The sequence below is a fragment of the Euprymna scolopes genome, chromosome 3, assembly GCF_053919585.1.
Source record: "Euprymna scolopes isolate OS-2025 chromosome 3, ASM5391958v1, whole genome shotgun sequence".
In the NCBI taxonomy this organism is placed as follows: domain Eukaryota; kingdom Metazoa; phylum Mollusca; class Cephalopoda; order Sepiida; family Sepiolidae; genus Euprymna; species Euprymna scolopes.
In genome coordinates, this window is record NC_136484.1 from 142308339 (window position 1) to 142325310 (window position 16972).

A 16972-nucleotide genomic window follows, 5' to 3' on the forward strand; every position below is an offset into this window, starting at 1 on the left:
AGAGGTTTTCCAACCCCTCATTGCTCTATTCAGCTAACACTAAATAAAACTAAGTATATTCCACGTTAACCCGTGACGTAAAGGTTAAAGTACTAGGTAAAATTCAGTTGTAAGCATCACTCTTCTGGAAAGGGGTGTGAAAGTTCAATCATCAGTGCGATGCTAAGAATACAAATTCGAATTACTTGAGACTTCTACCCAATTATGGCTGACAGAACGAGAGCATGCTACTCCCGTAAATTAAATAAAGGGTTCTGTCCAAAATTCTGTGCAGATTCCCAAATTTGACAAAAAGATTCTTGAATTCAACAAGATTCCCCTAAAAGAGATTTGGGGTTACATCGGCCGAAACGTTGTGAGGATAACAATCAAGATGAGAAGAGTAGTCCAAATAATCCAGTACAAGTAATCCACATCGAAAAAATTACAATAATCGGTTAATTAATTTAGGAGTGAATCATGTGCAAAGAAATAGAAATACAAATATACACGGTATTTGGTTTTTTTGTTCTGTGTTGTCTCCTACTTCTTCCCCAGTGGCGTATCCAGGGTATGGCAGGCATGGCCCGTGCCATGGGAGCCACTCTGACATGGGCGCAAAAATTGCTTGACAAAAATTAAAATTAGTGGTTAGGTAAATCTAAGGTATAAATTATTAAGAAGGGGCGCACATTCAAACTTTGCCATGGGCGCCATTTTACATAGGTACGCCACTGTTCTTCCCCCACTCTTTCTTTTGAAAGGAACGACGCGCGGGGATCTGTCTGACTCTGAAACAAATGCCCTATTTATTTGCTTCTCCACGAGAGCAAAATTTTGGTTTTAATGTGGGGGGGGGGGAATATCCAGCTCCCCCAAAAGAGGAACTCTGGATTAGGGCAAAAATTAAAAATTGCCTTCGTTTAGAAGGACTTCTCTTCATTGATCAAGGACAAATTAACAGAACAGATACTACACCTTGATTTCAGTCCGAAGGCCAGATTTGAAACAAGATACTGGCCACGCAAGAAAATTCATTGTCTTTAATGACCCAGAGGCGTATGCAAATGAGTACGGGACTCGCTTTCAGTCCAGTCAGGCATGCGCTGTGCCATTTCTGTGTAGGCCAGCATGACGATCGTCTCGTCGCGCATTGTCTATATACACATATCTAACTAAGATTAATAGAAACATGTATACATTAATTAATTAATCGAATTTGTTTAGTATTTGGCGCGAGTATACACTTTGACGTTAAGATAAAACAAAAACGATTATGATCTCACCCGATCCCTCATCTTTCGAACATTACCAAAATTATTAGCATCTTTGAAAGTAAACTTCTACTACTTTATTTTTAGAGTTTCAAACTTGATCTAAGTCAACTTTATATAGACTATGCAACTCCATATACGTATAATTCATTTTCATATATTGGACTGCGTTAGGTAGATCTAAAATAGGAAGGCACTCTTTGCAAGGTAAATAAGTCAAATTTGACCTGTACTAACAGAGAAACGTGAGTCAGCTCATTGATAAACTTCGATGACGCAAGCGAGGAGAGAACTACATAATTAAAGGTGTAGTGATATATAACTATATAGTTAAAGGTGTAGCGATATAGAACTATAAAAGGTAGCGATATAGATAATAAGCTGTCTCTATTCTCTTTTCTCTCCATGTCGGCGATGTATGAACGAATAAATAAACGTCTCTATGATAATTATCTGTGTGAATGCATTGTAATTAACAACGCTGCAACCACACAAACGCCCATCGAAAAGTGAATCACACCGACAGCAGATAAAATGAGAAAACTAAGTAAGCCTATCTTTCAGTTTCCATCTCTATGTTTCGTGAGAGCATCATCATGGTTTGCAACATCATTTCGTGAGAAATTATCTATCTGGGCGTCAGGTTTGGTATAACTTCATTTTGCAGTTCCTGAAGCAATAGGAAAAAGATTAGATTTATTATCTGTCTCGTAGTCTGGATTGCCAATAGGATGCCAAAAATGATCTAACAATCAGCTCTTCTGATTTTCTGTCTTCTTGGGCATATTACTCAGCGCTAGTCCTATCAATTCGAGAATATTGTCACCCCATCTTTTTTGTCTGCCCTTCACCCCCTCCCCGCCCGTGTACAATTCCTTGCTTCACACAACAAAGTTGTCCAAAATCCACACAGATGACTTATAGTGGTGAAGGTTTTGTGTTGAACCATCCACACTTTTAGTAACTATTGCTAAACTCAGTTGATGCAATTGAATGCAAGAGACAGAGCGAACAATATACCTCAAGTTTTATCTAAGAGTTTTCCAACTCCTAGATGCATGTCTTAACGAAGACTGAAGATGCACCACTCCCGGTGATTTAAATTTTAATAATCTGGAAATGTTGATGTCCCGGCGAAATACATACAGCGTCTAGTATTCCCAAATGGTCATCATCTGGTGCTGATCAGGCTCACCGTTGATATAACAAGAATCTATGTGTCAGTGTGATTACACACACGCGCGAGCGATCGCGTGAACATACACACATACACGCGCACACGCACATGCATACGCACACGCATATATGCATACATATATATATATGTATACATGCATATATATATGCATACATATATATATATGCATACATGCATATATATATGCATACATATATATATGTATACACATATATATGTATACATATATATATGTATATGCATATATATATATGCACACATATATATATATATATATATATATATATATATATATATGTATACATATATAAGCGAGATAAGACACTGATAGGATTCAGATGAAAAATCCTGATAGATATTACTTGAAGTAATACTTTCAAGGAGATCCTAGCCAAAAAGGAAAAGCTCAATATTTAAGAATAGAGCAATAAATAAGGTCCGTGGTTAAATTTTAAATTCAGAAAAAAAAACAACATATAGAGACATATATTCGATTTAAGAATTTATTGCTTGGCAAAAGGAATATATAGAAGGGTTATTTTAATTTCCTTAATCCATGGATTTTCAACAATAGCTCATATCACCAGAGGAAATGAAATGCAGTTAGCAAAATGTTCAGTTGCGAATGGACGCGATTTTGCTTTTCAGCACAATTATTGAAAATAGTTTTTTGAGTGGTTGTGGTTAATTATATGGAGAATTGTATATATATATATATATATATATATATATATATATATATATATATATATACACATGTATATATGTAAACATATACATATGTATGCATATATATGTATACATATATATACATATTATATATATATATATATATATATAAAGATAGAGAGAGAGACCGACAGACAGACAGACAGACAGACAGATAAAAAAGGAACAGATCAAGTTATGTGTTCATCAATGTTTGTCTTTATTGCGAGACTTCCTCTCGTCGGAATTATTATACTTATCATATATATATATATATATATATATATATATATATATATATATATATATATACTTTCAATTTATCTTTACATAAGCAATAATGTGTTGCTACACAGTCATGAGCATGTTTTGGTCTTCTAGTATTTAGTAACTATGTTATGTAATGGATGGCTGGAACCATCCGATACATAACTGAAAAGAAAAACTTCTTTAATAAAAGATTTAAAAGAGTGGGCATCGAATAATCGATTGTCCACCAGTCGAAAAGAGAAAGTGCTTACGTCGTAAACAGAGAAATCGGATGATGATTTTTTTGTTTACAAAACAAAGAAACGTGACATTCCTCGTAAGCTCTGGAAGTAGAGATATTGGCATGAGTGATAAATTCACGTGTCGGTCAGCTAAAGATAAATCGGACGATCGTTCGAGGTCAAGAGGCGGCAAAGAAATTGTCAAAACGTGACTAAAGAACGCGTGTTCTATTATCGATCAGCTGATTGACAGATCGCGTGGATTGGAAAAAAACCAAGCGACAGAAATACCAATATAAGCGGTGATGTTTGGAATCTAACCAGAAGAAGCAGAGAGGAAGCAGAGAAGAGAAAGAGAAGAAGCAGAAGAAGAAGAAGAAGAAGAGGAAACCTGTGACTGTCGAGAGTAAAGCGTTTCCCTACACCCCTCTCCATCACTGAAATGAACAATAAGCCACACTGTTAAAGTTTGAACTTTTGACAATCTCTGTGTAAAACGAAAAATATAATTTGAAAACAAAATATATTTTTATATAAAAAGCCAGTGTGTCTTACGTTTTGATTTGCTGTGCTGAGTTACGTCTAACCTTTGTATGCATGTTAATTCTTTGTGCGTCGGGAACGCTGTTATGACAAACAATGACAGCTACAGAGAGAAAATGCACAGTCAAGGGGGGAATAACTCTGTCGTCTTAGCCGTTACTATAACAATCAGAAATTAAACAACTAGACGATCCCTAAAAGACGGCTACTGGGTTTTTGTTGCAGCGGGGAACGTACTAATTACGATCATTCCCAGCCTAGAGGTCCTGGGCTATATAACAACTAGAGATACCTTCAGGCACAAACACTTATATTCAAAATCAGAATTCTTAATGAAAAACGAAAATCAACTTTCAGCAAAAGTAGGTTTTTAGTAAAAAAGAGTCAGCTGTGCAGAGAACAAGGTTGATTGAGTGCGGATTTATTTATTTTATTTATTCATTCATTCATTTATTTATCTTTATGTTGAGGTTAGAGAATGGAGTAGGTAGGGTTGGGGGTTGAGTAGTTAAGTTTTGGGGCCAAAGTGGATATAGATGTTATCTTCAACAAGTATTTGCCCTGTCTGCCTGCTGTTGGCTGCCAGTCTAAAACCTATATTAGCTAGTGTATTTTAATTCTTTTTTATTATCTTTATTCTCTTAGTATTCTTATGTCTTTCTGCGAAAAGGTTAAGATTCACTCGGATCTACTTACCATTTCTGGGATTCCTAGGGATCGGTTAAGGGAAGGGAAAGGGGAGTAGAAGACGTAGGAAAGAAAGGAAAAGAGGGAAAAAGACAAATGACGATGGAAGAAGAGGAAGGAGAGGGAGATTGAGGAGAAGGAAAAGAAGAAAAAGGTAAAGAGGAAGAAGAGGAAAAGAGAAGAAAGAGAGAGAGAGAGAGAGAGAGAGAGAGAGAGATAGAGAGGGAGGGACCCATTATTTGTTTAATCGTGGTAGTTTGTTTTCTCTCGCGTTACCGAAACCTGCTTTTCTAGACCTAATATTTATTACCATTCTATTTGTTAGTTTTATGTTTGTTTATTAGTATATTTATAAATTTGTTATTTATAGTCTTAAAACATTTCGTAATAATAGTAATTACAAACTCAGAATGTATATCATTACTAAACTTATGATCAAATGCAGTAATTTGTTATAACAGCGATAATAATTATTTCAAAATGGAAGATGACTGGGAATTCTTCTGAGTTATTTGCTACTAACTAGCAATGATATTACTTTACTGAAGGTTGTATTGATTATTTGTAAATAGTAATACCCACAGATCCTATACACATAAAAGACTATGTATACATACGTATATACATATTAATATGGTACATAACTCCCTGGAATAGATGCACACAATTTGTAGTTATTTTTAACGTCTATGTCATATAGCGTCGTGCATCATTTACCATTTAGATTGAGGCTATACTTAGTGATTGTGGTATATAAAAGATGCATTAACATTAAGGTAAACGATTACATTGTTTTGTTAGAGCGTTTAACTATAGTGGAAATATAACCATTGGTTTCAGGGAGAACAAAGAGTTAATATTTGTAGTGTATGTTTTCGGTTACTAGATAATTGTCTTTTTCTATTTTTTTTTAGATGTAATCCTATTTTAGTAGTATCAGAGTTACAGGATGGGCCGCAAGCAGCACGTACACATCTAGGCTGAATTTTAGTTCGATATTTATTTACAAGTGAATATTATTAACGAATTTATTTTTTTGGGGGGGGGGGCTTTTAGGGGCGTGACATACATGTATATGCTAAATATTAATTCTATAGTTGATGGATTGAGGGGAATATTGAATATTTAAAGTATGTAGAAAAATGTTTGTAAGTGTTGGGTGTGGTAAAATGGAATTTTTTACGTGCGTGGTTTTTTTCAGGAAGAGTGTGGTTTGGGATTTAATGAATGTTGAACTTGAGGAGATTTAGATGGGCAGATTTTTATCTGTCGGATATTACATGTGGGAAATGTTTGAATCGAATTTAATTGGGATTATGAGGGAGTAATTAGCAAGTGAGAAAGCAGGTGTGATTTATAATGCCTACAACTTATTGAGGTTTCCTGTTGTTGTTTTTTTTTTATTTAAGAAGTTATCCTTGTCCTTAAATTTTCTGATAAAGAGTTTTTTTTTCTGTTTAAACAAAGAAAGCAATGTGAATTCAGTGACTGGCAAATTTTTTTATTTATTTATTTTATTTATTTATTTTATTACGATTTGCCAGTTAACAATTAGTGTTAAGTTTTTACTTGTTAGATCACTGTAATATGCAGCTAATCATGTTTTATCTCTATAATTTCGGTTTAGGAAGGAGCTTTTGTGACCCGCATATCTCTCTTTATTTGTTTACCCTGTCCAACCCCGCGGTACACATCTTGGAGGTCACCAAACATCCCCGCAAAGCCCACCCAATTGTTTTATCCGTAGACTGCCCACTCTCACCTAGGTGATGACTTCCTTGTTTTCGTTGAGAACGGGAAAACAGGAAGCATTTCAAAAATTAGATTAGGAAGGGAGTCCCCCCCCCCCGCTAACAAATCATCATTAGCATTTTATTTGGTTTCTTTGTTTTTTATTACTGTTATTGTTCTTTATTTTGGGTGTATTTAGGGCTACACACACACACACACACACACACACACACACACACACACACACACACACACACACACACACACAAACACACACACATATATATATATTCTTTTTCTTTGCAGTACTTCGCAAACGAAGATTCTATGAAGAGGATTGTCCACGTCGACTGCAGGCACACTTGTTGCTGACGAGCCCGATGCGTGACAAGCAGGTTTGGCCACAGCGGATGCGGTCAAAAGTCACGTCAGATGTGTCTGCTGAGGCTTCCCGAATCTTCCTCCTGCAGCGTTTCTCCCGCAGATTCTCTGTCGGGAGATCTCAAAGGAGGCGGCAGGCTGGCGGACAGTACGTCGCAAGGTATCACGGTCAGCAGCGAGAGCAGACCACCGGAGGTGGTCAATGTGGCAGTCACCGAGGGACTTCTTCAGAGAGTCTTTATATCTTTTCTTCGGTGTCCCTCTGTCACGACGGCCAGTAGAGAGTTCGCCATATAGGACTATCTTGGGCAGGCGAGGATCGTCCATTCTGGAGAGGTGCCCGACCCAGCGTAGCTGTGACTTCAGCAGCATGGCCTCAATGCTGGTGATTTCCGCCCGCTCCAAATTATATATATATATATATATATATATATATATATATATATATATATATATATATATATATAAATTTGTTGTTGACGTTTTTTAGCGATATGAACAACGTCAAAAGGATATTACTTTTATTTTTTCGCTTCCTTAGCGTTTTTTTAAGAGCTATAAACTCTTTTTGTTATTCATATATATATATATATATATATATATATATATATATATATATATATATATATATATATATATATATATATATATATATATATATATATACACCCACACACACACGTTAGAAAAGCATTTCATCCAACGCATGAAAATTGTTAAACAAAATGTTTTTACTATAGGCTTTAAAAATAAAGGAACACGATTCAATTTGGAATTTATTCATCTTCAAAGTGCACTTTTATAAATTTTACAAAGTAAGGTATAAAAATTTAATACCTTACTTTGTAAAATGTATAAAAGTGCACTTTGAAGATAAATACATATCAAATTGAATCTTGTACCTTTATTTTTAAAGCCTATAGTAAAACATTTTGATTTAACAATTTTCATGCGTTGGATCAAATGCTTTTCTAACTTGTATCGTATCTTTTTAAGATTATATTTTATTTAATTTATTAATTTGGATTAAAAAAAATGAATGTGGTTTTGCATGTATTTATAAATACTCTCCTACTCTCTATTTAAGTTTGTATTTCTCCTCACACCACAACTCATTTTTGCAACCCCCTCTTTGTATTATTACAGGTCGTAATATTCTGTTTCAGTTTGCATTTCTCCTCACGCCACAACTCTTTTTCGCAACTCCCTCTTTGTCATACATGTCTGAATAATGAGAAAATCTGAATTTATTTAACAAAACTTTAAAATAACTTTTTAGATTAAATTTTTAAAAATTTCTTTCAGAATAGAAAATCTTTACAATTTAATAAGGAACATATTTCTAATAGGTTTGATTAAAAATATTCAGTAAATAACGAAGAAAATAGAGATGAAAATTTCAAAAGGACTGTATAAAGGGTTACGCTCAATAGTAGTCCTCGCCAGCAAAAGTCTTTGTTATTGCTATTCTATTATTATTATTATTATTATTATTATTATTATTATTATTATTATTATTATTATTATTATTATTATTTAAAATATTTTGTGTCCTGCTCTTTCGTTCGAGGACTAATATATACATATGAATAGATCGCCCTTATTTTTATGGGACGTATTTATTTATTTACGTGCATAAAAGTATACCTATGGACACGCATGTTTCTGGCTTTTAGCCGTCGTCAGCATAGGTTAGAATCGCACGTAAATAAATAATATATACTTTTATATACTCATATATTTATGTGTATATATATATATATATATATATATATATATATATATATATATATATATAATATAATTAGGGAAATTATGTAAATTTATGCAGCAATATATATATATATATATATATATATATATATATATATATATATATATCTATATATATATATATATATATTCCCGATTAAAAATATCCAAAATTAAAAAAAAATGAATTTAACAAGGTCGGTGACAGTGCTTCATGAAAAGAGCAAAATATTATTTAATTTAATTTAGGTAAACAAAATTACAAAGTTACCATAGGTCGCGACAATAATTCTACTGTTTCGATCTAAAACAGTAGTTAGATCGAAACAGTAGTTTTATTGTTGTGACCAATAGTAATTTTGAATTTTATTTACCTCGCTCGGAGTGATTTCTGTTCGGTTAGAGACATGCGAGGTTTTATCAGGATTGCTGCATCCGGCTTCCCCCATATATCGCTTTTTAGGCGACTTTGAGTCTTACTAAAATAATTTTTCTTTACAATCACGAGAGGTTATAATATATATTTCTGTCTGTGTAGGAGATGTGTGTTCTTTTCTTTTGTGCCTTTTAGTATTTTTGATAGTGAGTGAGGTAAATTGGATGATTCAAAAACTTGTTTCTGAGGAATATATTTTTGTCTCTGATGAGCTTTTTGGTACGATTCCACTTTTCAACGAAACGACATGTAAAGCGTACTTAATAATAATAATAATAATAATAATAATAATAATAATAATAATGATGATGATGATGATGATGATACTACTACTACTACTACTACTACTACTACTACTACTACATCCACGATGTAAAATTATGACGCTTAATAGAATCTTGTCTGATTTTACGATGCAAACTCATTTCATAAAAGTTTGTTTTTACAACATCTCTGACACCATAACAAAAACATTATTTTGTGAAAATAATTAAAAACTACAATATTAGTTAATTTCAACCACGAATATTTATCCCTTCGTCTACATGTTTACTTTTCGTTACTGTTCTTTAGTATTTTTTTTATTGCTTTTTTTTTCTTAGTCATTTTTTTTTATTGTTTTTGTTTCTTTAGTCATTTTTTTATTTTTTTTTTTTCTTTAGTATTTTTTTTATTGCTTTTTTTTTCTTAGTCATTTTTTTTATTGTTTTTGTTTCTTTAGTCATTTTTTTTATTGTTTTTTTTTCTTTAGTATTTTTTTTATTGCTTTTTTTTTCTTAGTAATTTTTTTTATTGTTTTTGTTTCTTTAGTCATTTTTTTTATTGTTTTTTTTTCTTTAGTATTTTTTTATTGCTTTTTTTTCTTAGTCATTTTTTTATTGCTTTTTTTTTCTTAGTCATTTTTTTATTGTTTTTGTTTCTTTAGTCATTTTTTTTATTGTTTTTTTTTCTTTAGTATTTTTTTATTGCTTTTTTTCTTAGTCATTTTTTTTTATTGTTTTTTCATTTTGCTTTCTTTCTTTGTACCCTTCTACTACAAACATATATTTATTTTCAATTTTATTTTGCCTTTTTTTTTCAATTTCTATATTTCTCCTAGTCTGTCTGTTTATGTGTCCATTATACTTTTTATCGGACAGTACTGGGCATATCCGACTGTAATTGTCTATGGAAACTTGTTATGATAAAGTGCAGCGAACTAAGTATTATGGTATCCGTTTGATGCACAGGTATTGATAGGAATTAATAGAAAATAGTATTTAATACAAAAAATGAGCACAACTTTAACCATATTCAACCATCAATTTGGCATAAAGCACTCATTCTAAGTCAACGGCCTATAACTTCCTTCAATTTATAAAAAATGTTGAGTTTTCGTGAAATAGATATCATTTTACCAAATGATATGAATATCGACCAAAATATATTGGTCCAGCTTTAATGATGATTCAAAGAAAATTCTGTAAGATTCCACGAGATTCGTAAAAAATCTAAATGATTCCAAGCAATTACTGGAAATTTAATGCAAAGTCACGCAAGATTACAAAATATATTTACCCCTTGGAATAAATTATACTTACCACAGTCACCTTTGCAGTAGTTGACTCGTATGTAACTAGGATTCAAGATAAAGTTATTGTATCCGATGTCGGCGAAATTCACGGTCAAATTCGCCAGGCAACAGCCCTGTTCGTTGTCAGAGCATTTGCGTGGCGGCCTTTTGTTAGTTCGCCTCTTTTGTCGTGAGCGAACGTTAAAAACGATGAAAGGATCCGGTCCTCGTCGGTGCAATGGTAAGATCCGATTATGGTCGGGCCTTAATATGACTTCAATACCTTGCTTTTGTCGCCCTAACGACAGCCAATCCTTGACAAAAGATAGGATGTCGAACTGGAGCCAGTTTTTGCGACGGGGAAACAGCGGCCGCAACCGTTTATTTTGGTGGCCGTGAAGCTGGCGAATGGTAAGTCTTTTTGCATAACGCGGTAACCACAAGACCACCTTGCTGAAGGTCAAGTTGGAAATGCTTTTGCGGATATTGAAATAGAGACAGAGATTTCGTTTGTGTTTGCTACAGCTTTTGCTCTCTGAAAAACAAAAACAACAAAAAAACGTAAATATACAAATTTTATTATTATATCTATCTTCTATCTACTCTCTCTTCTATTCTCTATATTAATAAAATAAAATCGATTCCCCCTCCAAATTCTGACAGTATAGAAAAACAACAAGACAATTCTTATGCACATCTTTAACTCTCACAATTTCCAGCAAATACTGCAGCTTATTTCGTCACTATTCAATAAATATTACATTTTATCCTCTTTGACTCACTCTCTCAAAACGTACTCCTACATAATAAGTGCAAACGGTTTCATCCCCATGAAATTATTACCCCAATAAAAAAAACCTACGCAAGAACACTCCCAGACATATCAAGCATCTTCGTGTGAAATTTTAAAAAAGTCGGCTAAGCTGTTTTGGAATCTATAGGAAACTCACTCTTTCACATACACAGAAAATTAAATTATATATATATATATATATATATATATATATATATATATATATATATATATATATATATATATATATATATATATATATAATTTGGTGAAGCTATTGGAAGCATCGTAATTATAATTATTTTCTAACTTTGAATAAATAGGCCAGCTGTTTTGAAAACACGTTAAGATGTCAATGTTTTATTTAAAAATCATTCCTATCTCCCTTTCTTTTTTTTCTTTATTCCTTTTAAACATAAACTATTTCTTATTAATTTCGGATAATAACATATCCATCATCAGAGAATGAAAGAAATATTTCGCGTTTAAAAGAAAAAAAAAGAAGGATAAATCTGAATCAGTTTTTCTTTTAATACATTATTTGTTTTCAAAACAGTTTGTCTATTCCAAGTTTTTATTATTTTTTTTTAATTTAATGATGATGCTTACAAGATTAATTCCTTTAATAGTAGAGCGAACACGCGCCTAAAAGCTTAAACTAAAGAGTTTCAACAATACTACATGCGTTTACATCAGCATAGTTTTGACACAATACGAGAATATTATTATTATTATTAGTAGTAGTAGTAGTAGTAGTAGTAGTACTACTACTACTACTAGTAGTAGTAGCGGTAGTAGCAGCACAAGTAGTAGTATTATTATAATAATTCCTTTTTCTTCTATTTTTATATTCTTATTATCTCTACTTATATATATGTGTGCGTGTGTGGTGTTTAGATAGGTTTCGTATTGGAATGCCTCCGATAAGTATCGAAAATCAACAATCGATAATAGAAAATACAGTAGAAAATATAATAGAAAATATAGAAATAGATTAAAGAAGGAATAGTTCGATTTTGAACAAAGTTAAACTATTATCAAGCCTAACATCCCAAGTGCATTTGAGAAGTTTTATAACCGCACAAGCAGAAAGGCCCGATGTACAAATCAATAGCAGGTTCTTTGATAAGAATGGGGCGCGTTCGAAATGATTGTTTCTGTTTAGAACACATTTGAAACAAAAAGAACACAATCGAATCATGATACTTGACTTTTGCATTTTAAACTTTGATTCAAACGATCATATAAAATATTCTTGTAAAATCAGCTGTTAGATCTCTGCTAAGACAGGGGCGCGTTCGAAATGAATTTAGGGCACAATTAAATCATGATGCTTGACTCTTAGTGACTTATAGTAAAAATGACAACCAAACAAATATATCAATATAAGCATACATTTATACATGTCATGTATGTATGCGAATTGTGTAGGTATCTGTAGAACGTTGCTATTTCGGATACAGGTGTTCCAAAAAAAATATCGAATAATAATATAAAAGTATATCTGTTCTGATACTATATTTAATCTGTTTTGTCTTCGGTTAGTGAAGGGTAGACCGAAGCAAGTTTTATTTTTGAACCAATCCAGAATATCTCCTGTTGGATAGCTGGATTTTCCACACATTAAAAATCGACCTATTATCTAACTCTGTCCTCATGGCGACGCAAGTAAATAGGAGTCAAAGAATTTTGCTTTCTCTGTGTGCGTACACGATTTTGAATCTATGTTTAATTTCTAAGCTCGGCGCTGATCGATGAAAATATTTAATTTCCTTATGTCTTACCCAATCAGAGGCCATCACTCAGTTGAGCTGAGTACATTACCAGAGATAATAAAAGGGACCGCCTATTTGTTTCTTTCTCTTTCATAACCACGAGAAACACTGACAAAAACTTATCCACATTGTTCGGACCAATCACAAAACTTCTCTCTTTGTCTATAATGGACTCTGGTGCCGGCAATATCTCAGTATGAAGGGTTTCCCCTACATTGACAAAGGACGAATTTTCGTATATGAACTCTTTTCTCTTCTTTATTAACGAGACATTTACTTAACACCACGCGGAATTTCTGATTCTTTACCTTAAACTATACTCATAGACTTGTTAATTGACTAACACCCTTCTCTTTCACTTCCTGTTAGTTACATTACAATGAAGATGACTCAATAAAGTTGTTTTCAATGTTAGAATGAGACTTTGTTTTTCAATTCTACAGAGCATCTCATCTGTGGAACAAAATGTCACGAGCCTGCTTTCCTAACTATTTGGTTGGCTTCAAGTCCAATGTACACAAATACTTGTTGAACCGTCCTCTTGAAATCAAACTATCGATTCCATCATTATTTCTATGTTATTCATCGTCCAATTTCAAACCTTATCCTCACATAGAGCCTGGGCCTTGATAAGAAGGGACATATATATATATATATATATATATATATATATATATATATATAATTATTTATTATGATAATTTTATTTTAAATACCTACTGACACTAGTGTTTAATCCTTTTGGGAATAATCAGTGCAGGGTGACACGATTACTGCCGGTCGGGAGATTTGAACCCAGCTACGAAGTCATCTCTGATTCCATTAGCAAAGAACAAACACACACACACACACACACACACACACACACACAATATATATATATATAACCTGATGAGTCATTAGTAAGTAAATAAAACAGAAAGTTTTTACTAATATTGTAGGACAAATGTACAACATCTCTATTCGTCTGATATTTAAGCACGTCATTTGGCCAACCTGGGATTTTTATGTCAAAAACAACAGGAAGCATCCGGTTTTAATTTAGACGGACTGATATGCTGTTTTTTTTTTCCATAAAAATCTTTAAAAATTAATTCTTTTGTTTCAAACCGGATCGAGATTTGGAGGAATTAAATAATTTGTTAATATATTTACTTCCATGTTTATTTTTCGTAAATATTTACTATTAAAAAGACAAACAAAAGAAACACCTACTTTTAAAAACATGTACGATTTTAAAAAAGTAAATACATTTTGTCTTTTAACTCAAGTGAACATTTTTTATGTTTAAATCAGATATTTTAAAACACTTTCCTTCGAAGTCTGAAAAAAAAATTGTTTATTTTTTTACAGAAAAAATAGCCAAAAAAAAAGCAGGAGGCATTTGTCGTGCCTTAATATCATCATGGCCAGTTATCGTGCATTTGTTGTGACTTAATTTGTCGTACATGAATAGCAAACATTGAAACAAAAACAAACTTAAATATTATACGTACTTATAATAACATTTGTAAAAATCAACTCACCAATATCCGCAAAAATAACGATGGAGCCCTTTCTTCCGCGTGGTTGGTCATTCAATATAAGTGCATGGTATAAATCCTTAAACGGCTTCCGATAATTCCACTTGAAACCGGACTGCTCTTTTTGTAAAGAAGAATTTCGATGCTCCTTTACGTTAAATAATGGCGGTTTCCTGTGCGGCTGTCCGTTGGAGCGAAATTGGTTGACGAGTTTCCAGTTTGAGTTTTGTACTCCCGTTGCTGCTTCATCTACTGTTGTTCGTTCCCAGTGGCGCGTCGGGTAAGAGTTGTTCTTATGACCTGGCTTGTTGCTTCCGAGAGACGGAAACCCGAAACAGTAAGTTAGAAAGACCAGAAAAAATGGCGAAACGGCCAGTGTTGAGCGTGCAGCCCGCAAGCAATGTTCCATGTCACCGCATATAGGTACAGCTTAGCCGACGACTGCAGAGGCCTGCAATGGAGGAAGAATGAAATATAAGTGGATATTCTATGTTCGAAGACACAGAAAGAGAAGAAAATATTTCAGATTAGCATTACTTAACCACTAAGGTAATAAATCAACATTCAATATTAAACAGCATGATCTTGAGTGCACCCTACCTGAAATCTCATCATTTAAATCTGCGGCTTAACATTCACAAGCAACATGAATTGGAACAACTACATTGAAAACATTTTCAAGGCTACTGCAAATAAGATGGGCTCTCTCTACCGTACCAGCAAACTACTGACAGTTTCATGTATCTCTACCAAGCCCATGCATGGAATATTGTTGCCACATTTTGGCTGATCCATCTATCACTAGTCGCTTACTCGTAAACAGAGTCCAAAAACAGTCTCCAATCTAATAAGTCCTGCATTATCAACCAAGCTCCAAACCTTGTCCTATCACCGCAATGTTGCAAATTTGTGCCTTTTACGAGTTCTTTTATGTAATGTGCTCTGACAACTTGTACCCCTCGACGAAAATACTTTTAAATAACTCGATAAGCAGCAAAATCACACGCCTTCACTGCAGATGCCTTGGTTGTTGAAAAGCCTTCTATTCTAATAGTTTATTCCTTCGAACTTCAAACTTTGTAATTTTTGTCGTTTCTTGTTTCTTTGACTGTAATAATATGACTAAGCTTAAATGTAACGTGAACAAATATCTCACTGATCAAATTCGTACTGTGTTATTGTATATATGATTCTACTGGCCCGCGCGCCCTCCGGGGCCCGGGTGACAAGATCAAAGTGTAGTATCTGTTCCGACAGATACTGCAAGCAAAGACCATATGTGGGGGTAACCCCACATATCAGACCTTGGTCAATGTAGGGGCAACCCTTCATACCAACAGTTACTATCCAGCTCCCATTTCCACCCTCTCGGGAGCTGGTACCCCCTTTCCCTCCCCCTCCCTCTCTCTCCACATTAAAAAACGGCCTTGTGCCTAATTTGCTCAGTGGGGAAGCAAATAAATACTTACTGTATATATGATTCCTAATTCATAGTCCCCCCCCCCCGAGGTGCAAATGGTAAATATACCTTGTTTGAAGTGACTAAAATTAAAAAAATATATATAAAATAAAACAATTAGACATAATAAATGTAAATTGTTTGATAGGAAGCCAGAAACAATTTGGATTATATTAATGAACTACAGGAGGGAATAACGTCATGCTGTTTATGTCTGCAATTTTCTTGGAGGCGACATTGACTAAGTGTTTAACGACACGGATTGATAACCCGGGTGTGCCAAGTTCGAATCCAGTTCGTTCCACAGAAACACTTTCACTTAGAATGTTGATAACCATTATGTGGCCCTTCTCATGAGTACCCGATATTTTTCTAGAAAGAAATTCTAACTAGAAAAATATCAGGGAAACCCATGCCAACAACAGAATCGTCTGATTCATACGAAGTGAATGTATTAATGAATCCACGTCGTATTTCCCCACTAACACCCCTTTTAAAGTGTTCATGTTTTGTAGATTTTCATATTAAAATCAAGATTGATTATTCTTCACACGCTACATCTCAGGCGGATCATTACTAGTGAAAGCTCACTGAAAAAAAATCAGATTGTGTTCCCTGGAGTTTGAGTGACAACAGTTTTACCCAGATTTCCAATACTCTTTGCTTCTTGCAAAACACTATTACAAATCA

At 33.5% G+C, this 16972-nt stretch overlaps 1 protein-coding gene across 1 annotated transcript in view; it reads right to left on the reverse strand.

The window, feature by feature from the left end:
* Positions 1 to 16972, reverse strand: part of LOC145259619 (transforming growth factor beta-1 proprotein-like) — an 82737-nt gene that overhangs the window by 17109 nt on the left and 48656 nt on the right. Inside the window, exons 2-3 of the mRNA XM_080117277.1 lie at positions 14827 to 15274; positions 10761 to 11267 (exon numbers count right to left, since the gene is read on the reverse strand). Coding sequence (XP_079973403.1) covers positions 10761 to 11267; positions 14827 to 15232 — 913 coding nt within the window. The 5' untranslated portion in view covers positions 15233 to 15274. The remainder of the gene's footprint in view (positions 1 to 10760; positions 11268 to 14826; positions 15275 to 16972) is intronic.